The sequence below is a fragment of the Leptonotus elevatus genome, chromosome 6 (assembly GCF_054856555.1).
Source record: "Leptonotus elevatus isolate MCC_2025b chromosome 6, RoL_Lele_1.0, whole genome shotgun sequence".
NCBI classification, from domain to species: domain Eukaryota; kingdom Metazoa; phylum Chordata; class Actinopteri; order Syngnathiformes; family Syngnathidae; genus Leptonotus; species Leptonotus elevatus.
The window spans coordinates 18,887,962-18,913,718 of NC_141244.1; the positions used below are offsets into that span (position 1 = coordinate 18,887,962).

General features: G+C 39.9%; 1 protein-coding gene across 1 annotated transcript in view; it reads left to right on the forward strand.

The window, feature by feature from the left end:
* The window catches only part of thsd7ab (thrombospondin, type I, domain containing 7Ab), a 101,734-nt gene that overhangs the window by 68,658 nt on the left and 7,319 nt on the right, over positions 1 to 25,757 (forward strand). Inside the window, exons 13-24 of the mRNA XM_086078258.1 lie at positions 595 to 789; positions 930 to 1,196; positions 7,135 to 7,313; positions 8,327 to 8,332; positions 8,471 to 8,604; positions 9,735 to 9,888; positions 12,197 to 12,338; positions 13,830 to 13,945; positions 14,470 to 14,587; positions 16,723 to 16,868; positions 19,491 to 19,671; positions 24,436 to 24,609. Of these exons, the coding sequence (XP_085934384.1) occupies positions 595 to 789; positions 930 to 1,196; positions 7,135 to 7,313; positions 8,327 to 8,332; positions 8,471 to 8,604; positions 9,735 to 9,888; positions 12,197 to 12,338; positions 13,830 to 13,945; positions 14,470 to 14,587; positions 16,723 to 16,868; positions 19,491 to 19,671; positions 24,436 to 24,609 (1,812 nt within the window). The remainder of the gene's footprint in view (positions 1 to 594; positions 790 to 929; positions 1,197 to 7,134; positions 7,314 to 8,326; positions 8,333 to 8,470; positions 8,605 to 9,734; positions 9,889 to 12,196; positions 12,339 to 13,829; positions 13,946 to 14,469; positions 14,588 to 16,722; positions 16,869 to 19,490; positions 19,672 to 24,435; positions 24,610 to 25,757) is intronic.

The following is a 25,757-nucleotide window of genomic DNA, read 5'->3' on the forward strand; positions in this document are numbered from 1 at the left end:
TCTTTAATGTTTATGAAAATTATACATAAGGTTTGTAAAAGTCTGAAATGTCTTTGAAGCTTACACGTTACATGTTGGGTTCAATTAGGGACATAAAATGTCTTTGATGTTTCAACACATTAGGTTTGTTGAACCCGGATTTGTCTTTGCTGTTTCTGAAAACACGAATACTTCTGTGTATACTATTTTAGCGATGGACAAATGAAGCTTCATGAAAGCTTCATGAAAGCTTCATGCAGCACTTTTGATATTTTTTGACTTCTCTTGATAGCACTCTTGGTTTAAAGATGCAGTGGAAACTTAAAATCACTTTCCATTACACTAGTCCTTATATTTAACCCAAGAGCACCATCTAGAGGAGTATAATATATATATATATATATATATATATATATATATATATATATATCACAAGTGCTTCATGAAGCTTCATGATGCTTCATTTTCCCATCACTACACTATTTTCTCTTTCGCAGTGTTTTTCTGAAAATTGAACTGAAACCTTTTGACCTAATTGCCCCCCCTATGGTAAATGTGTATATGATGTGAATGTCTCCTTTGACCGCCTATTATTGTGTCCTGCGGCGCACCCAGCTGTGTCGTGTCGGCAGCTGGACGGGACGCAGGTGGACGTGGGCGAGTGTCTGCAGCTGGCCCGCAGCATGCCCGCCCTCACCCAGCGCTGCCAGCTGCCCTGCCAGGACGACTGCCAGCTCACCAACTGGTCCAAGTTCTCGTCCTGCTCGGCCGACTGTGTGGGGGTGCGCACCCGGAAGAGGGCGTTGATCGGTAAGCCTCCTGTTTTTTTTCTTCGTTTTTTTTGCTTTGACTTGCAGTACTGTACAAGTTTACTGTCAAACTAAACATAAACCAGAGAGAATTCAAATGACGACATAGCCTCGCCTTTGCCTCATGTCCTCCCCCTACAGGAAGAAGCAAGAAGAAGGACAAGTGCAAGAATACACAGATGTACCCTCTGAGCGAGACGCAGTACTGCCCGTGCGACAAGTACAACGCCCAGCCGGTGGGCAACTGGTCCGACTGCATCCTGCCCGAGGGGGGTCGCGCCGAGAGCGCCTTGGGGCTGAAGGTGACGGGAGACGTCAAGGAGTGCGGACAGGGCTACCGATACCAGGCCATGGTCTGCTACGACCAGGACGGACGCCTGGTGGAGACGGCAAGATGCAACAGTCACGGTAAGACTTTGTCAATGGACATTTTGATATCGAAGGCATTAAAGACAGACATTTCTAAGCATGCACACATAGACATCAAATAAATCATTTATATTGTACACATTGACAGACATCGATTCCGTGATAAACATTTCTGCATCGTAGACATAATTATCATAAATATCATATACATACATGTCATAGCTATCATATATTTTATTTACATAAAAGACGTACAAAGATCACGGAGGTTATACGCAAGATGTACAATAGAGACATAACTGCTGACCCAATAAACATTGCAATGGCGGGTTAAATGCTAATTGCTGTCTTTCGTTGTTTGTTTCTTGGATTGTGTTTTTGTCTCTGGCACTTTTTCCACCGACGCACTTTGTTGCACACAAATTGGAATCAGCACCGACACACTTACTGCACCCACACTCTTATATCTCGTGTTTGTCTGAACACTTGTTTTGGTCGTTCTGTATTATGTTAACAGAATGCTACACGTCAGCTTTTTGAAGCCCACAAAAAGCATCAGCTCTAAGATTTTTAAATTTGGTTGTTTACCTTTAAAAAAAAATAACTGACTAAATTGGGTTTTTCCTTTCAAGTTGAAAGTGTCTTTTTGTTGGGGAACAAAAATTATTACCCTTCTTTTTTTTTTTTAACTTCATTACATTTTATTTTATTTTATTTGCATAATGCAGTTGAAGAATATTATACTTTCATTTTACAATACTTTTAGTAACACACCAAAAAATATTTATTCATGCATTTTATTTGCATAATAAAATGTTACATTTTACATTATTACAATAAAATATTACTATATCTGTATATGATATAAAAACAATGTAATAAACATTTTGTAGGTTTATTTGATTTGATAGTTTTTGTAATAAAATTACAGATTTCGCCATTTTGTCTATTTTTACATTTAGTTTATTATACATTGTAATATAGTAAGAATTAAGTTAAAATTTGTTGTATTGATTTTACACTAGTTTTAATTAAATTAAAAAATCTATAAAATGTCACTGTTTTCTTTCATTCGCCATTATTTCTTAATTCATTTTTTTAAACTGTATTTTTATTAGAAACCCTACATTTGATTCTTTAAGAACTTGAAATTATCTTTGTTGTTTATGAAAACATACATGTTGTTCATCGACAGCTATATTTTCAAGTTTACACAAAATGACGACACTTAGTCACAATTTGCACTTCTCTGCGGGTGTACCCAATTTTTTGATCTTGTCTGCATCTTATTGCTGCTACTGTCAGAATAACTTGAGGTCGATGAAAGCTTATCTGAGGCGAAGGACTTTTGTTTGACAATTTAGCAGGCTTCCTTTTCCGCCGCGCTCCGTCTGCGTCCTTCCCGTCCGACTTGTCAGCTCTTATCTGGGATGGGAAGTAGTTCAAGCGGAGAATTCCGCAGACTGGTTGGGAAATTGCCACCAAACAGAACGTGTGACACATTTGAATTGTATGAACGTAACAAAAACAAAGACGTTTGTAAGACAAGGAATTGTTGAATTACTCTCACTTTATTCTTTGTCTTTACCGACATTGTTTTTTGGGGACGTGACCTTTTTTTTTTTTTTTTTTGACGTGACGCCTGCAGCCAAGATGCCAATCATCCTCTGTGTTGCTGTTATCTTTTTTGTTTCCATTTAACCTTCAATTGAAAAAAATGTATTGTCAAAAGCTACCATTGAAGAATCAATTGGGTTAGTGGAACACTCAGAATTGCCTTTTATATTTTCCAAAACATCACATCCATCTGGTTGATTGAAGTCAAAATGATTTGTCATGTTGTCGTTGATGTATTTGAATGATTATGGAACATATATTTGGTTCATTGAAGACATTAAATTGTCTTCTGTGTTTTACAAAAAATTACATTGAATTCATTAAGGGGTCAATTGTCCTTCATACGTTCATTTATTTTCATGGAAAAACACGTGCGATGATTTTGTTTGACTTTGTTGTTTTCCTAAAACATCGTAGTTCCACACAATGGCGTCTTTGATGTTTACAAAACGTACATCCATTTTTCTGAAGACTCACAAATTGGATTCGATGAATTTGTCACTTTCTCCTTCGTCGTCAACATCGCTTTCTTCTTTGTCAACACGATGCCTGCAGCCATGATGCCAATCATATTCTTTATTGCCATTATCTTGGTTGTTTTTGCTTAGCCGACAATAGAAAAAGAAATCGTGGCCAAAAGGTGCCATTTTAAAGTCCAATCAAAAGAGTCAACACTGTTTGAGATGTTTTGGAAAACACTTCATTAGGTTTGTGGAATTCTCATATTTGTCTTTGTTTACGAAAATACACACACCGGGTGAAAAAAATGTTGAATTTGTTGAAAAACGATTTCAGTACATGTCATTCAAGAAAATATACATGTTCAGTTTTGTTCTTGTAGAAAAGAGGAATGCACAGTTTCAAATCTTCATTATTCCAATTTAGTTTCAGTTTTAACCAGCATGCACACCGGTTTTCAATACCCCGATGTTTTTCAGCAGACCCAGGGCAGGACAACGTGTTGCTGTTCCGCCTTCGATTAGCAAAATCAATGAGTTGATGAGGCAGCAAAATGGAGGGTCTTGCTCACAAGTCTCACTTTACCTCCTTCGCATGAAAACGCAAACCCTTTTGTTCTCATGAGTTCACTTTTAAACCATGAAAATCAGAAGATGGTTCAAATCCCGCCTTAGACTGGTTGCAGTTCAATTTTTTCCAATTATCATTTACTACAATTCATACATTTTAATATTCATATAATTTATCTTCATTAGCATTCCACATGCATTAAATCTTAGTATTCAGCTATTAGCAGTCAATTTTCAGCATTCCCACGCAATTTCTCCAGAAATTGCAGTCTAGTTGCTCGTTGCTATTGCACCTTACATCGCTATCAAGTCACCTTTTGTGCACCAACAGCAATAGAGCACCTCCACAAAATCATGTTCAACTACTAATTTAATTTGCAAACATAGACGGACGGACGGACGTGTCTTGCTGTCATCGATTAGAATTGTTCGGGACATGCCACCGCCGGCAGTGCCAATTAAAAGTCTGCGGTCATGCTGAGACCCCAACAAGAGAAAAGGCTTTTGATATTTAACCAAAGCTAATGAATCATCTTTCCACACTGCATTTCTCAAAAGTCTCAGAGCCATGTGTGATGCATTAAAAAAATAAAAATAAATAACGATGAGCTGACTAGGCTAGGTAGAAATGAATCTGTGAGGAGCTTACGGTACCTTCGTGGCTGACTGCTTCCTCCTGCACTGGAGTGTTGCAGCTATCAAGCTCGTAAGATTGATCTAAGATGACTATTCTCCACTTGTTTAAAAAAAGATTCCATTTTCTTAATCTTATTTTTGCTGGTTCATACTTAAAGGTCAAAGTCACTATTCTGCTTGTGACTTGTTATCTCCACTTTTCGGTAAGAAACCAAACCGATTTCTGCTGCTGATGACTTATTACAAAATAACTAAATAAAATAAATAAAAGCTAGCCAGAGAGTCAATTCTTTCTCTCAGTCCAAATGTTCTAAAACAGCTTGACAATATCAGGAAGTTTGCTTTGAAAATGGCTGGGCGTGAGGGAGTTCCGATGTTCAGCACTTAAACTAATTTATTAGCCCATCGCCGCCGCCTATCTGTCTCAAAGCCCACAAATGCCTTAATTTAGACTCTTACAATTTCAGTCAGCACTCCCCGTTTGACCATTTTGAACACGAATGAGGAATTCTAAAACCAAAATTCTAATTTTCATAGCCTCGCCTCGCAATAAAATGTGACTTATTCGCTTGTCGCGCTCCGCCGGGTGTCTTCCTCCGCGCCCTTGAGTGGAGGTGAGTCACCGTGACGCGGGAGATTTAATGCTCCCAACAGGTGGTTGGCCCTGGAGACTGTATATATGGTATGCAGATGAGACACCTGATTTACGATTGCGCACGCCTTACTTCGCAAATGCACACTCTGCTGGAGTTGTGGGCTTGGAATACATAAGAAGAAGAAAAGAGGTAGCACAGGCGTGAAGATGCACCACCAACCCCCGCCGAGAACACATCTGCATGTTTCCACGTTCATCCTCGTGTTCCGCTCAAATCAGACCCCTGATGAGTTTCTTTGCAGGAAGTCACGGTTAAAAGACACTCAGCCCCCCGTTTATCGCGGGGGAGACGTCCCAGACCCACAAGTCAATCACCAAAGCATTTTGCAAATGTGCTAATAAAATATTAAATTGAGCACAATAGAACAGCAGATTACTCGCATCAAAGACACACACGTGGGGATCTATTCCGTTGCTGTTTGTGGCGATGTGTGAGGATGTCAAAAAATATCAAAGACACATCTGTGAGACAACGACCATGGTGAATCATTCCCTTTACGGTGATGTGGGACATGTCACTAAGTAAGTAATCAGATTACAATAACGCATTACTTAGTAACACATTATTGTAATCTGATGACTTTCTTTCAATAACAATCAATCGATTAAAGTTACTTTCCTAAGTAGCTGTGCGTTACTATTTTTTTATTACCTCATAACGTATGTAGAATGCAGAATTGTGTTGTCCAATTTGAAGAGAATTGCAAGGAGAAAATGTTTCTCTTGCATTTGGGAGTGACGTCACATCGCGTATCACGTTTTGCCAGCGGAAGACGCAACGCCGGGTCACGTGTCCCAACATATGTGAGCGCTCGGAGTCTAGCCAAAACAATAGACACTACGACGTAAACAATGGAAGAAGCAGGAGGAGTTCCACAAACGGGTGCATTTGCTCATTGGAAATACAGCAGTTACTTTGCATTTTTGTCCAGTAAAGATGAGATGACAAAAACCTGTCAGTGCGTTGCAAATTTTGCGCTGGCTCAAAAACACTGTCGACCGCTAAAAAACTCCACATGCAATTTGAGGAAACACTTGTTATCGCAGCACAGCGCGATACAACCCGAAGCAAAGCCGACAGGTAAGGAGACAGCCAGCAGTTCTACAGTTACTCAGCTTGCTCCATGGTGATGTGTAAGGATGTTAAACACATCAAAGACACGTGACCAAGGTGAATCATTCTCTCTACGGTGATGTGGGAAGATGTTAAACGTGTCAAAGACACATCCGTGGGGATCTTTTTCATTGCTATCTACAGTAACCTGTGAAGACGTTAAATGCATCAAAGACACATCAGTGGCAAATTATTTTCATTGCTATCCATGTTGATCTGTGAGGATGTTAAATACATCAAAGACACACCTGTGGCATATCCTTACCATCGCAATCTATGACGATTTGTGAGGACCTTAAAATTTTTATTTTTTTAAATAAATATATATATTATATATTAATATTTTTGGTTGATTGCGACCAACTGAACACATCAAAGACACGCCCATGGTGAATCATTCTCTCTACGGTGATGTGGGAAGATGTTAAATGTGTCAAAGACACATCCGTGGTGATTGTTATCTACAGTGACCTGTGATGACGTTAAAGGCATCAAAGACACGTCAGTGGCAAATTATTTTCATTGCTATCCATGTTGATCTTTGAGGACGTTAAACATCCCAAAGACACATTTGTGCTGACCTTTTCAGCGATGATCAGTAAGGATGTTTACCCATCAAAGACACGTCCATGGCGATTTTTTTTTTTTTGTGGCGATCTGTGAGGATGTAAAACACATCAACATCACGCGTGGTGAATCTTTGACACCTTTTCTGGAAGGGTTTCCAGTGCTGCTGCAATGTTTGGTGCCTCCAGTCGATTTCTAATAAATTAATGTTCAACTGTGGCAGCAGTTGATTACACAGCTCAGCGCCTGAGTGTCTTTAATTACTCAGCCTCCTAATGAGTAGCCATCGCAGAGGCTCCAGCTCCTCAAAACAAAACAAAAAACATCAAGAGTAATGACTTTTGCACTTTGTCCCGGCAGGTTACATCGAGGAGGCGTGCATCATCCCCTGCCCGTCCGACTGCAAGCTGAGCGAGTGGTCCAATTGGTCGCGCTGCAGTAAGTCGTGCGGCAGCGGTGTCAAAGTGCGTTCCAAGTGGCTTCGGGAGAAACCCTACAACGGGGGAAGACCCTGTCCCAAACTGGACCACGTCAACCAGGTGCGGAACCTGCTTGCGATTTTTCATTTGGGACTTCACCCATTTGCAATAAAAGTATTGCTTTGGCGTGTTTGAGTCAATCCGTGACCATGCTGTTACTATTATTGGAGTTTAGTTGGGCACCTTCTCTGCCTCTTCTTCTTGCTGTTATTACACTGCATCTCTTCCAGCAGACCTTTGTTCTCTCTGTCATGTTGTGACTCGATGTCATGTGACAGTGAAAGCGTGCAAATTAAAAATCCTAACTCGCCTGTATAATGTAAAACCCCATTTGAGGTTTCATTATTTTTTTCAAATTATTCCAAAAATAATGGCCTCGCCCCAGATGAGCAGCGGAGCGCTTTTTTTTTCCTTCTTCTTTTTTTATGACAGCGTGACGATGCGAGTGGTGCAGAGAGAGGAGTTGATTATTAATGAGTTACCAGCTGAAGCTTCCTGTGGTTATTGCAGCTCCTGCACAATTTTTTGCTGAGCAGCGACTGTGCTGAATGTGTCCACCTTTCACACTCTTAATGTTAATGCTAATGTTAATGTTAAAAGCCCACAGTGTCGCCCTCATGCTCTAATTGCGCCACAAATTCCTCTGTGTGTGTGCGTGAGTGCGTGCGTGCGTATATGTGTGTGTGTGTGTGTGCATATTATGGACAGTTTAATCATCAAGCTTTATTTATGAAGCACTTTTCATACATAAATGGTTGAAATTAACCTCCTCCAGGCACTTGTCCACACAGATACAGACATGATGACATAATGACCTATGACTTAAGTAATGAATGTGTGTGTGTGAATGTGTATCTAATGTATAAATATGTATGTATGAATGTGTGTGTATTACGGAATGGGTTACGTGGTCGTGTGAATGTGCAGCATTTTAGTGCGCGTGTGTTCTGATGGAATCCTGTGCCTTGTTAAATTAATGATGCTGTGTTCTCTGTACAAACATTTTGCTCATTAATCCTTGTATCTCCTTTTAATCATGCTCTGGACTTCTGGACCGATGCCGACTGCTGCAGGCTCAGGTAACCACGACTGTATTTTCCTCACCTCCGATATATAAGCACGGCTTTTCTCGTTCTGCTTTTACCACGCTATTGTTTATTGATAACTCAGTGACGTGTCAATCAAAAAAGGTATTAAGCTACCCGTCGGATCTTCAGGTGTACGAAGTTGTGCCGTGCCAGAGTGACTGTAATCAGTACGTGTGGGTGGCCGAGCCCTGGAGTGTGTGGAAGGTCAGCAACGTGGACCTGAGGGAGAACTGTGGAGAAGGCGTGCAGACCAGAAAAGTGCGGTAGGCATCACATACTGTATTTTACGGTATTATTATTGTGTAATAAAGTGAATGTCTACGCGCATGTTTACATTTGCCTTTTACCTTAAATTAAAATAAAGTTTCCTGTTTGTATGCATTTTATGTTTACCTGACAACCTTGGAAATCATTTATCAGTTCAACCTTGCTGTTTGGATGCTGATCAAAGTGCCCTGTTATAAAGTTTAAAACTCTAGGGAAAAAGTTTTATTTTGCTTTTTTTAAATATTTTTTTTATATTGTATGTATGTTTTTTACAAACCATCTAGCTAAACAACTAACTGACCAACCAACCAGTCAAACATTCAACTAACAACTATATTTAATTGATAATCTAACCAACTGACTAATCAACAAACATCATAACCAAACATTAAACAAACAAACGAACCACCTGACAAACCAATTAGCGAAAGAACTAAATCACCAATTAACCAACCGGCGGACCAAACAACTGATCAATTAATTAACCAGCCAAACAACAACAATTAACTAAATAACTGACTAACCAAACAACCGACTGACCATCTAACAAGATAAACAACTCGACAATTGCCTAACCAATCATCCAACCATTCCAACCAACAATTGACCAACCAACACAAAAACTAACTAACCAACCAACTAACTAACTAACTAACTAACTAACTAATCAGCACTATCCAAGTAACTAATCAAATTACTGACTCACTAACTACTTACCAACAAACTAACTCAATAACTTACCAACTAACTAAACAGTTGCCAACTGACAACTAAACAACTGACTTCCCTGCCTGACCAACTATCTAACCAAATCACAAGCCAAGGAACCAAGCAGCTAACTAAGTAACTGACCAGCCTTCAGAACAACTAGCTAAAGAACAAACTAACCATGTAACTAACCTAACCTAACGCAAAAAAAATATTAAAGTTCAAAAGGACACAGTCCACACCTCAATTTGGTCTCCTATGCAACCGCTAGTGTTCTCTCTGGAGAACACAACGTCTAATACTGAACCTAACTAACTAATGACCAACAACTCGCTAAATGACCAACTCACTAACCAATCTACCTAACTATTTGTGTAGCACCAACGGTGTCTCCTAATTGAGCTCTCGCTGTGGACAGGTGCATGCTCAACACCATCGACGGGCCCTCGGAGGCGGTGGAGGACTACCTTTGCGACCCCGAAGAGATGCCCCTGGGGGCCCGAGAAAGCCGGCTGCCCTGCCCCGAAGACTGCGTCCTCAACGACTGGGGTCCATGGACCCGCTGCAGCCTGGTGAGAACACACAAAAGCTCTCCTAATGTCACTAATATTTACTGGGAGGCTGTGTTTGTCAAGAGTGACTTATTTTTTAGAAGAGACGTGTGCACTGAGATGTTGCGGGAAAAGTGCTTGATACATCACACATACACACATTTGATGGTGTACTCATCTGGGGAGGCGAGGTGATTGATGACGCACCGCACTGGAAACTAAACACACACACATGCTACACAAAAATCCACATCGCTGTGTTAATGTAACCGTATTAATAACTACAGCGTCCCTGAGTACAAAGTGTCTGCAGATCCTCAAAAAGTCTTACCACTTAATCCTTAAAATAAATCAGAAGAAGTAAACGACTCCTTTGGTTTAAGAAAAAAATTCATATGATAATGCCCTGTAAGGGGCACTAGTTTACATACAAAGTAGGTCCAGACTGCTGCCCACACTAGGCTAACTAACTGACCAATAATAATAAATAGCCCCCAAAAATGACTTAATACGTAACTAACTGACTGACTTACCAAGTAACCAACCAACCTGCCAAATAATTAACTAACCGACCAATTAACTGAGCAAACAACCAATCATCTAACACAACTAGCTAGCTAGCTATGTACCTAACTAGCTAGCTAACTAACTCACTCACTCACCTAAGTTACTAACCAACTGACCAACCTACTGGCCAATAGGAATGTAACGATTACGGCACTATTGTGATATCGTGATATTAAAGTGCCACAATATCGTCGTCGTCGCGATATTAAAAGCAGCACATCCGTTAAAAAGGCGAGGTTGAATTCCATGTGTGCAGTTCTAGCACCCTCTGGTGGTTAGTTATTTACTGCACTTTAATTTTAATTAGGTCACTGCGATGGTTATTACTCCTATATGTCAGTCATACCAGCAAATATTTTTCAACATCTCTGTCAAAAAAAAATGTTTTGTTGTTTTTTGCCCGCTTCAGCTAAACACAACATTGTGAACTACATAGACCATGATGCTTTGCAACGTTGAGCCAATAGGAGCACATGACAATTTCTCCGTCACTCCTGTGATAATGTACAAAAACTAAATAGTGTATTTTTTAAATTAATTTTTTACAATATAATGAGTTTTTACACTTTATCGTGAGCTTTTTTATATTGCTAACCTCCCCACAATATCGTGATAATGATCATATTGTGAGGTTCATATCATGATATTTGTCTTGTCGTGATGTTTGGATATCGTTACATCCCTACTGGCCAACTGATCAAATAATCAGCTAACTTACTAAACAACTGACAACCGACCAATCTGACTTACAGATTGACCCACTAACCAACTAACCAATTGGTCAACAAACCTAATAACAACCTGACTAAATAACAAACAAACCAAGTAATTATCCAACTAACTATAGGTTATAATAAGGTTAGTTAAGGGTTTCGGTTGCTACTATAGCCATTAAATTGGTTCCTGCACAGCTGAAAATTTCTGTAGGAACATTCCACAGAGAGATAGAGGAATCTTCTGCTTCCTTCTCCAGACTTGTGTTATAATACTTTGAATCAATATGAATCTTGCCCTCAGATGCCGTCGTCACCCTTGAAAGTTTGCGACCATTTTGGCTCTCATCTATTCCAACCGTCGTTCCATAAGCGTCCTCGTTGGATATGGGAACAATTCCCAGCAGGAGGCGACGCTCTGTGACGTTAAAGCACTTCCCCAATTCACGACGCCTAATTGGACCGCAGGGCGCTTGAGCTAAGAGCAAAAAAGGAAGAAATGTGTCGGCTTTTCATATTTTGATGAAGAAACATTCCCAGAAAGATGAATTTAGACGGGGGGGGGGGGCAGATTGTGGCAGCAGGTTAACCTGGGAAAGAAGTCTGAAGAGTGAACAGTGGGAGGTGGTGAAGCGGGCAGTAAGTTGATTACTAAGTTAGTTGGGCAATCGGTTACTGGGTTGGTCAATTGCTAGTTGGCCAATTGTTTGATTGGTTAGTTGGTTGGCTAATAAGTTCGTTGATTAATTGGTTAGTTGGAGGGTTATTTGATTTGTAAAATTCAGAGGGTTGTAGCTAGCTAGCTAGCTCCCATGGTGCTCATTTACCTGCTGGGGAGCTAGTTAGCTAGCATCAGGGGCTAAAGACAAACTGTGGCAGGGTTTTTACTTTCCGGACCTGGATTTGCCACCTCTGGTAAAATTCTTGGTGAGTTGGTCAGCTGCCCAGTTTTCACATATTTGTCAGTGTTTGTGCTAGAATTCTAGAATAATCAAACCACAAGTATGTTTAGAATAAGAAGTAAACGTTCGCTTCTTGTCGGGTTTCAGCCTTGCACCAGAAGCAACGGTCGCATTCGTGCTGCGTACACGTTACGATCTCCTAGTGCGGGAAGACTTTGTCCCGACACCACCGAAGAAGAACCCTGCAGCCTGAACCTCAACTGCTTCAACTACTTCTACAACATCACAGGTAAGCCCTGCCTTAGTAGCATAGTGTTAGCATATTTAGCTAACAGCAGCATATCATTTATTTGCTTATATAAGTACATTGGAGCAGACAAACGTGCACATTTAGATTTTTGTGTGGATGGCAATATGACTTTACCCAGAGACTGACTTTATGTTAGATTTTTTTTTTTCATTTTGGTTAACTCATTCAAACCCAAAAATGTGTAAATATGTTTAATACTTTGTCCTTCACTCCCAAAAATGTATTTATACATTGGGTTTTTTTTACGCAAGAGCATACAGAAAGAAGGCTTTGATGCAGAAGAGATGGCTTAAAGCAATGATAGTTATGACAAAAAACGGCCAGCATAGAATAAGCGATCAGCCAGGGGCATGTTACTACAAGCTCTTTTTGACAGTGTTTTCAACAGGAATGTATATAATGATGAAACTTAGCTATATTCTAATGCTAATTACTGCCAAACGGAAACAGAAATAGATACAAATATCCTTTTCATTCCTGATGAAAGAAGAAACTAATCTTTTTTTTGGTAGGCTCCATGTTTTTATAGCAATAGAACACAATATTCTGTGGAACTTGCAAAATCAGTCAAAATCCAGTGAAACAGCAGGGAGCGAAGGGGGTTGCTTCAGTGAAAATGGCGAGTGAATGAGTTAACAAGCTAATACTTTTTTTTACATTTTTACTTTTTAGCAGGAAAAAAAAGTGTCAATTATGACAACTGACTAATTAGGACGACTGCATAGCTTCATTCAGAATCTGTTCTGGTCTTTTATTTGCAAGTATGCTATGTTCATACTGCAGGTGAAAAATTGTTCGGTATGCGGTTTTGCAAAATCATGTTGCCTACATGGACATGTTCTCTGCCTCACCCACCCACACGCAACCCCACCTTCCACATATAATGTTTCATTCCAGCCAAGCGCATCATTGAATCAAAGCCACGGTGGAAAACATCCAAGCTACACCTTCTGATCTCGTGTTTTTATCCCTTTTCCGTCCCCAGAGTAGTGCACCTCACCTCTCAGCAGGAACACATATATACACACCAACACACACACTGCTTGTGTTGTTGAGTGCAAAAATGAATTGACTGTAGCTAAAAACAGACGCAGTTGTTTTCGTCGCGCGGTGGCCTCCCCGATTTTTTTTTTTAATACAAAGTGGCGTGCATGTGAAACATTTAAAAACAACCACATTGAGATTTCTGAGAGAAGCCAGTTATTCTGGGGCTCTACCACACAGTTGTGTGAAACCCTCCATTTTATTTAGTTGCACCATGCACCTTACTTTTTTTTTTACAATTTTAAAATATTTGTCAACTTTAGAAACAACATTTAGAAACATTGGGATTGAGCCTTGATTTACTTCTTTTTTTTTTTAATGAACTGATGAGACACAAAATCTGCCTAGCAACAGATGACTGCGCAAGACCAAAGCAATTTTGTTGCTGCAGCTATTAAAAAGTATACATTTATGTTTTCATGTCAGATTGGAGCACATGTCAGCTGAGTGCAAACGCCGTGTGCGGGCAGGGAATCAAGACGCGCATGCTGGATTGCGTGCGCAGCGATGGCAAATCGGTGGACATGAAGTTCTGTGAGGAGGTGAGTCACCTTTGCCCTCTCCTCATTTTACTTAATGGCAGTGTGAAATACTGTGCAGATGTGTCGCTTCAGACCGCCCAAGAATTATGTTCATTTATAACAAGTCTCCGGTTCCTGTAATTGTAGCCTGCAGCGTTTGTCACATTCACAAAGCTCATAATGTTGCACTGATGCACATCATAAGACAACTGCAAAGACTACTGGGAGTTGTAGTGCCACCACTCAGTGGCATTGTACCATAATGTCATTGCGTAACATCGTAGTATAACATCATAGCGTCTTAGCATAATGATGTTGCATATTGGCATAGCATCACATTGTAGCGTCATATGGTAGCGTAATAACAGCATAATAACAGCGTAATAACACAATGTAATAAAAGTGTAATAACAGCACAATCCAAGCCTAGCATATTAGCGTCATATCGTGCTACACTGTTGTGCTGGGACGTCACCCTAGGATGTGACGCTATAGTATCTCTATAATGTCACACTACAATGTTACATAACGATATTACATTACAGCTGAACTTGGAGAAGAAGTGGCAAATGAACGTCTCCTGCGTGGTGGAGTGTCCCGTCAACTGTCAGCTGTCCGAGTGGTCGACCTGGACCGAGTGCTCGCAGATGTGCGGTCTAGATGGTCAGTGATATGTGACACTTTGATGCACTAAAACGATGCACTATTGATACGAAAATCATTAATGGTGACACAAGCTTACGCCAGCTAGCTAGCAAGCTAACGTGGCAGCCTTCAATTTCACTCTGCGTTAATCAATCGGCCGCAAGAAGTTGGTCAAAATTGGCATTGACGATGAGGAAAGAACAAGAAGAAGAAAACTTTAAAAATACTGAAAATACTTTTTTTTTTACAAAAACTCGACCAATCAAATCAACTGTATGGGTAAAGAAAGTAGGAGGATCTAAATGAAGGTCCTCTGTTCACAAAAAGTTGGTTCCATCAGGCCATTGGAAATGGGGAAATATTGGGGGGAAATCAACTTAAAAATAAAATACAAATTATAAATAATAATAAAATAAAAACAAATATATAAATATATAAATACAAAAATAAAATGTTAAAATCCAAATCCAAATGAAAGTCCTTTATTCAAAAAATAATTGGCCAATGTTGACGCAATGGGTAAAAGAAACAGGAAGTAGAAACCTACCATAGAAATACAAATCCATCTAAATAAAAAAAACTATATATATATATATATATATATATATATATATATATATATATATATATATATATGTATATATATAATATGAAACACAATTTAACAAATTATAAAAAGAATAATATAAAATAATTTCATAAATATAATAAATATAAAAATAAAAATTTTAAATGTCCTTGGTTTTAAAAAACTAGACAGTCGGGGTGGGTGGCGGGGGTGGATGGGGGGCGGGGGGTCGTGGGGGGGGGCGGGGGTTGGGGGCCGGTGGGGTGCCTGGTGGGCCTGCAGTGCCCCGTCCTGCTGCGTTGGGCCGGGGGCGCGGGCCGTGTTGGGGCGGGGGGCGCTCCTGCTCCTGGGTTTGCTCTCCGGCCGGTGGCCCTGGCGGGGCCCGGGGGTCGTCCTTTGGCGCTGCCGCGGCCTGGGGGGCCCTGAGGTGTTGCGCTTGCTCTGTTCCGGCGGGGGTCGACGGCTCCCCTCTTTGGTGGAGATTTTCATGCATGCCAGATCCACCACACCAGCATCTACCGAAACTCAGACACAATCTGTTTCCTCCTCAGGTTATTGAATCGGTGGAGGCTGGTGTCTGCGGATCTCACGCGGCTTCGTCTGTCCTTCCTTCCTTTTCTCGGTCTCTCCTTTGGTCTCTTGAGGCCTCCCTGATTTTATGTTTTTTGGATTTGTTGGGCTCTGGATGTTTCTTGGGCTGGGGAGGAGTTCTGGTGGGGGATGTCTGGTCGGTGCTGGATTTCACCTTCCTTGGTTTTCTTCGGTCCCCTCGGGTCTCCTGGTGTTCGGTTTAGGTGAACGGTATGAGATTTTTTCTAATAGGTTTTCTGGTGAGCTAACAAATACACGCACGCACGCACGCACGCACGCACATACACATACTCACCCACACACACACACACACAAAAAAAAAAAATATATATATATATATATATATTTAAAAAAAAAAAATAAATAAATAAAAGAGCAATGATGATGACATTTCCGAATGAACAATACTGAGCTCTAAAAAGAAGAAAAGAAAGAAAAAAAAAAACTAGACAGTCAAACCAATGGCCATGGAAAAAGCAACAGGAAGTAGAACCTAAAGAATAAAAGATCAAAATGATTGCTGGCTTTTATTTTTGGTGCATTGTACTTCATTAACCCCCCACCCCATCCATGTTGGTTTGATTGACCAATCAAATGTGTGTGTGTGTGTGTGTGTGTGCGTGCGTGCATCCGAGTGTGTGTTTCTCTGGATAGGAGTGTGTGTGTGTGTGTGTGTGTGTGTGGGATGAAAGGTTCCGCCGGTTGTCAAAGTGCGTGTGCATGAGATGGAATTGGGGTCGCTTTCAAACGTGCACTTCCGTAACGAGTTCTATTTTTAGACTTGCGCTTGTCTCTCATGTGATCAATGCTCTGCATTCATTCGTTCAGAAAAAGTTTGCTGATTGATCAAGTGAAATGATAAAAAAGTAAAAAGAAAGGTTCTTTTTTGTTACTGTAAAGACAGATGAGACATGAGACAGACACAGAATGCAGTCTACACAAATGTGTTAATGTGACTGACTGATGATGTCGTTTCCTTGGGGGTGGTCTCCAGGCAAGATGTGGCGTCAGAGGTCCGTAGTCCAAGCCTCGCAGGGTGACGGTCGTCCGTGTTCGTCGCCGATGGTGCAGTGGAAGCCGTGTCCGGTGCGGCCGTGCTACCGATGGCAGTACAGCGCCTGGTCAGAGTGCCGCGTGGAGGTTTGTACAAGCCCTGTGTAACATTCTTTATTTCCATTTTCTGTTGAAAATTGAAAGCCAAGAAGTGATTCGTTACTTTGGTATATGTTCTTATCAAAATGGTAAATACACCAAAAAAATACTTCCATTTATACATCGGATCAAAAATTTTCAAATGGCTGTGTCAAATTCATAAAGGTTAACTTATGCTATAATTTCATTACGATTAAAATGTTCGGCCACGTCGCCAGGTCTTAAGGTCTTTTCACACTGCACTTAGCAATACACTGCTCACCATTGATGAACCCATTCATTGAGTCGAACACCGTCAAATTGAAAACCTCAGAAGGCACATCCAATAGGAGAGGAGGGCGAGCTTGCACGGAGGCGCTGCCCCAAAATAAACACCAAGTGCAGTGTGAAAAGGACTTTAGAGCCATGATCCAAAGCATTACAGAAATCCAGTGCCAATAAGCTAGAACTATTTCCACTTGTTATTGTCTAAAACACATCCAGTCATAAGGTGAATTATGATGTGGCCTGTGATGAAAATTTGTTTAACACACCTGCCTTAAGGGACATGAAAGAAAAGAAAATGAAGGGTGCAAAAAAAAAAAAAAAACTGTTAATAGCCGTCAACGGCAGGGAATGAATTTAAAAAAAAAAGGATTATAAAAAATTTGGGGCGTCAGGCGATTACATCTTTTAATCGTAATTAATGTCATGACTTCAATAGTTAACTCACAATTAATCATATTTTTATATCTGTTCTAAATGTACAATAAAAAATTCTAAGTTTTCATACTCTTGTAAACAAAAGTAGAAACAAATGTTAAACTAATAGAAATAGTTCAAATTAATTTTTGACGTCTATAACCGTCAATGGCAGTGAATGAGTTAATATGAATAATTAATAATTGCGGTATCTCCCAAAACTGTTTTCTTCAAGTCCCCTTAGGGGCTGACTTTGATTTGCTGATTGAATTGGTCCTGTTTATGTGACTCAGAAGTTTGCTATTGCTATATATAATATGACTGACAGATGTTTTGATGGATGGTGATCATGCCGCTGACTGATTGTGGAGGCTAACAAGCTAGCATAGCTATACTAATGTTTGTTATGAAACATCAGGGCCACGTAAACATGGCAAATTGAATACAGCAGTGTCTTGAGATATGAGTTTAATTCATTGGCCTTTTTTTTTTCAATTTCATATTTTTTATCTTAGCCAACAATTGAAATATTATAAAGTCATTCCATTTTGTTTGTTTGTTGTGTTAGATTAAAAACAAATGAAAAAAGAATGGTGCACTTTTTCGTTTTTTGATTGCTAATTGAAATGGAAATAATGAATTAGTAAAAAAAGTTTTGAAGGCTGGCTGTAAATCAGTAAATTGGTGCCATAAAGCAAAAACGATGAGCAAAGAGGAATGTGAGCTCAATGGCTCATTTAGCTGAGTTGGTCCTCTAAATTAATTTTATGGCATGTCCAATTATCAAACCTTTCCCTTAACCACACACCAGGGGGAGAAATTAACACGTCATATCCAGTATGAAATATTAAGTTAAGTCAAACTGGATCATCAAACTTAGCCGCCATGTTCCGCCTCACGCTATGATGAAAACTACAAATCTTGGCAATAAATGATAAGTCTAAACATTACTTTCTGATTAACTCATTCACTGCCATAAAAAAAAAAAAGATAAAAAATTAGGGGTGACAGGCGATTAAAATTTTTAATTGTAATTAATCGCATGACTTTACTAGTTAACTCACGATTAATCACAAATTTTATATCTGTTCTAAATGTACAATAAAAAAATTCTAGGTTTTTATACTCTTGTTAACAAAAGTGGGGACAAATGTTAAGCTAATAGAAATAGTTCAAATGATTTTTTTACGTTTATAGCCGTCAATGGCAATGAATGAATTAAAAAAAGAAAGAAAACATTATAAAAAATTTGGGGCATCAGGCGATTGAAAATTTGTAATCATAATTAATCGCATGACTTCACTAGTCAACTCACAATTAATCACATATTTTATATCTGTTCTAAATGTACAATAAAAACATTCTATATAATAATCATAATCTTGTTAACAAAAGTGGGAAAAAATTTTAACGAATAGAAATAGTTAAAATGAATTTTTTACGTCTATAGCCGTCAATGGCAGTGAATGAGTTAATATTACATTTTTGGAATGTGAGTTATGAAGCAAAATCCAGCCGTTTTTATCCATCTCAGAGGGCGGCCATCTTGTCACTTGTTGTTGACTGAAGATGACATCACAGTTGGTGAGACAGGTGGTTTTATGAAGCTGAGCTGTGGTTGGTTGTTATCTGAGACCTGAGCAACTGTGATGTCATCTTCAGTCAACAACAAGTGGCAAAATGGCCGCCCTCTGAGATGGATAAAAACGGCTGTATTTTGCTGCTTAACTCATATTGCACTAACAGAATACCGTATTTAGTCTCGCGGGGCTGCATAGAACATATTATTGTCCCCCCCAAAAAATTGGGGGTTGACTTTAAAAGAAATGACCAAATTGTCCCTAAAATGGCCGACTTCCTGTTCATTTTTAGTGATGGCTTCTTCGACACTTTCAGCTACATCAGCTGCTGGTCTTGATGGTTTTTCAGAGCGTGGTGTGCGGTCACGGCACACGTTACCGGAACCTCACCTGCTTCGTGTCGGACGGCGGCGATGGCGAGCAGGACAGTGGCGGCCAAGTGGATGAAGAGCTTTGCGGCAGTCTGGAGTTGTCCGTGGATGGAGACAAGCGCATCCGGCTGAAGGAGGCCTGCATGCTTCCTTGCCCTGGTAAGGATTTCATTCTACTTGTAAACCCTCGTTTTTTTTTTTTCTTAATTGCATTTTAGATTCATCAGTTAGGTTTAAGTCAAAGACAATTGGTGGTAGGGCTGTACGATTACGGGGGAAATCACGATTAATAAAATTATTATTCATTGATTTTAAAATGTAATATTTTTAAAACTATGATCATAGCTTTCCGCTCATTCATATCGTCACGTTGAACACCTTATTCTTGAACCCTATTATTTTTGGTCAAGTATAACGTAACCTTTTAAATATATATGAAATTCATGCCTCTTGCATTTTCATTTGTCATTTTCAAATTTAAGCATTACATTATCCTACTTCTCATATTTAATTTATTTTATGTTATTTATCCTGGGACTTGAGGGATTGTATTTTGTGCTATGTCATGTGGAAATGTGTGTTGGTATGACCCCCCCCCCCCCCCCCAAAGGCCTTGAATATATTTGTATCCTTGAATTTTGAGGAATCCTTAAACTCAAAATAATTATAATTTAAAAAAAAAAGTAAAATAAAAACAATAATTGCAAAACAAATACTGTCTGTTCCTGCGCGTTTTAGCCTCTTAGGGGCAGTGTGGTGCTGTGCATCCACTCTTACAATGAGAACAGAAGAAAGTTGTGATAGAATTCTATTAAAATAAAATAAAATCCTCAAATTGGGAATAATTTGTGCCTTTGAGTAGTGTTATCTTACCTGTGGGTATGTGTTTCCACAGCATTTGTGTGTAAATATTCGTTATTTGAAGGACTATTACTCCGGAAGTTGATGCTAACTTCCTGTTAGCATTTGAATGCCTTTAACATTAGCGCTAGGCTAGCGATGTTTTAAAAACAAAGCATGTTTTGTATTTAAATACACACTATATGTAATTATCCTTATCGTGTGTTTAGTTTTACTGTTAACTCCAACTGGAGTGTCGTTAAACGGTTTAAAGGACGCTTTGGGAAGGCAGAATAACACTTATCCACTCCGGGTTAGCTACAAGCTACATGATGCATTCAGGGTACTTTCACAATGTTGGAAACTTGTAAACACTCTGCGGCGTTCTGCACATTAATTGTTTTTCTTTGATCGTTACGTTTTAATGATCGAGAGACACTAAAATCACAATCAAATTTGGGTTAATCGTCCAGCCCTATATGGTGGTAATGTTTGAAGTAACTGATGGTCTCTTAATTTTTTCCAGTGCTGTAAATAAAGTTGGGATTTATTTTCTGGAGTGCTGCCTGTCATCACGATGACAGGCGCCTGTCATTGTGTCAGCTTTGAAGCGATCTTTGCTCCCAAAAGCCTGACAGGACACAGCAACGCTCTTGAAATTTGTCGCCGTTTCCGCTCTAAGCTGCACATCCGCCATCAGCTTCTGCAAGAAGGTCGGCCGAAGACCTAATTTAGCACCGTGCTTGATAAGCCAGGTGAATGTTAGCACAGTGCAGCTTACATTTGAGTCAGTGTTGTTGTGTCAGCACTCCCTGAAGGGAAATTAGTGCGCGCGAGCTCTGCCAAAAAGAGCAAACACAAAGCTGCTGCCGCTTCGTTTCCAAAGTGTCTAATTTAACTCGTCACAGATTGTTCAGCATTCTGGGGCGGAATAACACGATCGGTTTCTTTTAAGAGGGGACAGACAGATAGGAAAAGAGAAGGAAAAAAACAGCAACGACAAAATTAGCTGGGGAAAAAAATGTTAAGTAAACACTATTTTAAAAAGTACAAAGAACAAAAAGTTGCTGCCTTATATAGTGAAACTAAAACATTATAGTTTCTTCTCCAAGTTCTAGTCAGCACTCGAGCAGCATTTTGGCCAACTGGAACCTTTTAGGTCCTTGGCAATTTACCATTAAAAGTACCACTAAAAGTTGGGGTCTTTTGCAGCAAACCTAACAATGGAGAAATATTCTTATCCTGGTTCTAGTCGGCACTCGTGCTGCATTTGCGACTAAAGTATTTTACAGTAACGCGAGACAGATTTGGACCCTTTTCCTAGTTCTCGTCAGGAGTCAAGCAAGCAGCCTCGTAGACCAGCTGCAGTAACCTTTCAGTTTGGTCTTTGAAATGGTACCACAAACTAAAAGTTCCTGTCTTTTATGGTGAATTTAATACATGGAAATCTCTTCTCAAGGTTCTCGTCAGCACTCAAGCAGCATTCTGGGCCAATTGGCTTATTCTAAAAAAATAATAAAAAAATAAACCAAAAAGAAGTACCATTAACTCAAGTTTGCTATCATTCACAGTAATGCTAATACCAAACAAGTATAGACTTATCTCCTAGTTCTCGTTGGCGCTCGAGCAGCATTGTAGACCAGCTGCATTATATTTATAGAAATCATCAGCTCCTTGAAAAGGTAAGCATGAGCCAAAAGACGCCATCTTTTACAGTGAAACTTAATACATGACGGTCTATACTTCTGTTTTTAGTCAGTACTCAAGCCACATTCTGAACTAACTGTATAAATATTTCAGGGGGAAAACTACCATAAACTAAATATTGCTGTCTTTGACACTAACGCTACTACCAGTCAATTATTGACTATTTTCCTAATTCTAGTTAGCACACGAGCAGCATTCAAGATCAACTGAAACATTTGGAAAAACGTACCATGCGCTAGTCTTTTTGACAGTAACACTTATACAAGACAATTACCGACTCTTCTCCCAGTTCAAGTCTGCACTCGAGCAGCATCTGAAAACAAGTAACACAAGAGCTCTACGGACTCTTTCCGTAATTCTAGTCGGCACTCGAGACCAGCTGGAGCATCTCGACGGCAGCCTCTTAGTTTCCTTAAGTTTTAGAGGTGAGGAGAATCTTCAGTTCAGTTGCACGGGAATTCTGAAACACACACACACACACACACACACACACACACACACACACACACACACACACACACACACACACACACACACACACACACGTTCATGCACTCTTGACCCGCGCTCCACTTTCTCTTTCGTTATTTGACGAGCTGCACATGTCAGCTGTCGTCAAATCCGACCTGCGCCGCATCTCGATTCCTTTCTACCTCATCCTCCGCCTCCTGCTTCTCAAATAGAAAGCGACGAATTCCAAACACGTCGCACCTCATTCATCCAATTCCCACGCAGCTCACCTCTGATGATCTCGGCTGTTTGGCGCAGCGACATTGTACAGGAAATGATTAGAAGGCCGGAGGCCGCGCAGACATTGCAACGGTCATCGTCAATTATCCGCCAAAGATTGCAGCTAATTGATTCTGTCCGGTCTTTTTTCAAGCCGAGGGTTTGAAGCCGCCGAGAATTGAAACACGTAATTAACCTTTAGAGCAGTTAAGAGGGTGTGAAGAAAAATAGCAGCCGGTTAGGACAAGTAATCATGCAGCAGTGATATTTGCCTTGCGGTGAGTCGACAATTTAATACACAAGACATCAATGCCAAAACAACAGTTCATAAGAGATTAGAATCATAATTGCCATACTTTCCTTTGGACTTTTGTACTCTCACAAAATCAACAATCCATCATTGTTTAATATTATTTTTCTGTTCAGTGTCCGTCTCTTATAAAAATAAAAAATAAAGCAAATGAGACAGAAACTTTTGCAGTAATAGTCGTCCTTCTTGCTGCATAGAATGATTGATGTGTAGCTTTCCTAAAGAATGCGCCAACAGTAACTAAAAAAAAATGTAAAAATAATAATAATAAATAGTATATAAATTATTCTTCATATTAGATCCGGAATCAACGGACTCGAGATTTAACGGACAGAAAATAGTGTCTAGTCCACTCAAGACGCCACCACCCAAGACTAGAACAGGCTAACATACACGCTATGTGACCACCATGTTGGTAGAGGCGATGTTCCCATTAAAAGCAATGCATGGGAGTATGTGGCGGCCATGTTGGTAGGGGCGACAGTCCCAGAAAAGGTCATGGAAAGGGCATTTGGCCAAAAAAACTAAAAAAAAATCATAATAAAAATATTTATTTTTAAAAAATACAAATAATAATAATAATGTGATACGTTGTGGGCTTTTTGATGGTTCTGACCAGGCTATTTCAAAATAAAATACCACCCACGGGTTAATAATAATCATTTTGTATTTTGTACTCTATTGTAGTGGTTCTCAACCTTTATTCAGTCACGTACCCTGAAATATTTTTTTCAGCCAAGTACCCCCAAACCAGCGTAAAGCATTTCTGATGGGGGGGGGGGGGGGGGGGGGCTTAAAGCAGAGTGCTGTGCCATCATTGTCTAATTTTTGGAATTCTCTTTTTATTTATGTAGTCTCTTGAACTATTTGGAAATAAAAAGATATAATTAAAAAAAAGAAAAACAAGAATTCATTTAATTATAAATATTAATTATAAACAAAGATTTGTGCACATACATTTTTTTTAGCAACATTGATTGGGCTCATAGTAATAGTCTGTTCTCAAAAAGAAATAATTAACTGAATTTTAAATAAAGACTTCAAGTGATTGACAGGTGGCATATGACAAGTTGGTTCAAACCATTCTAGTATGGGGGAGATGCTGTGTTTTTAGGACACTGAAATTGAATACCCTATTAAATATAAAATTAATTTTATGAACTTATATTTTTCTGAAATATTTATACATACTTTGAACTATATTATCTAACTATCTCACGTACCCTCTGGAGTGCCTTCACGTAACCCCAGGCAACAAAGCCGAGTACCCTCTCTTCCCCATGAGTCCATTCATCAAAGTCAAACCACGACCAGGTGTTTGTTTTTTGTCTTACCAGGCGAATGCTACCTGATGGAGTGGTCTGACTGGAGCTCCTGCGTCAGCATCTGCGTCAAAGAGGCCGGCGTAGACTTCGGTTCGGCTCGGGTGCGCTCACGCGCCGTCTTGGCCCAGGAGCCGGAGAACCTGCAGCTGTGTCCTGACCAGGCCTGGGAGTCGCAACCCTGCGCAGGTAAATGTCAAGTCAAACTGGATCGCCAAACTTAGCTGCCATGCTCCTTCCACGTGCCATGATGAGAACAAGAAATCCTGACCATTTATATCCAGCCGTCTTTATACTTTACATGGTTTGGTCCAAGTTTGTCTTTGAAGGATCTCTGGAAATGACCAAATTGCTCTCAAATGTCAGACTTCCGGTGCCTTTTTGGTGACTTTTTTGGGTGGATTTAGGCCAAATTTTCCCCCCAAAAAAAGGCAGGATTGGTATCAGGATGAACATAAAGGACCCAAACCAAACAGTAAATTCTGTTGAGTACATTTGACTCTATTTAGAGCGGGACCAAATAGACTCAGTTTTAGAGTAGGCTAATATTTACACTTAGAAGAGAGTAAATAAAATAATTGAGAAAAAAATCACTCAAGGGTTGAGGAACGAACTCACCACCTTCAGTTTAGGAGAATGCCACACTACCACCTGAGCTATGCCCCTCCTACTGTTTGCTTATCTCCAAGAGACCAAAAACGATGTTTTGGTCTATATACTTTAAAACTATTTGGTCCCTCTAGAGTTTAGAAGATTCCAGCTGACGCGAGCGATGTACTAACACATAGCAGGAGCTGCGTGGCTCAGGGAGTAGATCGGCTGCCTCCCAAGCTGAAGGTCGTGAGTTTGTTCCTCACCCCTTGAGTGACTTTTATTTTGTATCTTTTTTTTTTTCTTCCTATTCTGATTCTTATTTGGTACCACTTTGGTCCCACTCTAAATAGAGTCAAATGTTACTTTAATTTCCTGTGTACCAAATTTTATGATGCCAAGTAAAACCGGCTTTGGGGGCTGAATTGTCCAAAAATCGCAAGATCGGTATCGAGCCGTACCTGCCTCAGCCTGCTTCCTGTGTCTTTTCAGGCATGACTTCATGAGACTTTTTTGTGGGTCTATTCCAGATAGACATGCCTACCAAATGTCAAGTTCCCAAGTTAGACTAGCTTCGGGGCTGAATTTTCCAAAGACAACAGTGTCGCTATCAGACTCCATTTCCACCAGAATCTCTCTCAAACATTAATGGCCCACTTTCTGTCCATTTTTGGGCATTGCTTCTTGAGACTCGTTTGTGGGTCTAACCTCGATAGACATGCCTACCAAATTTCATGTTGCTAAGC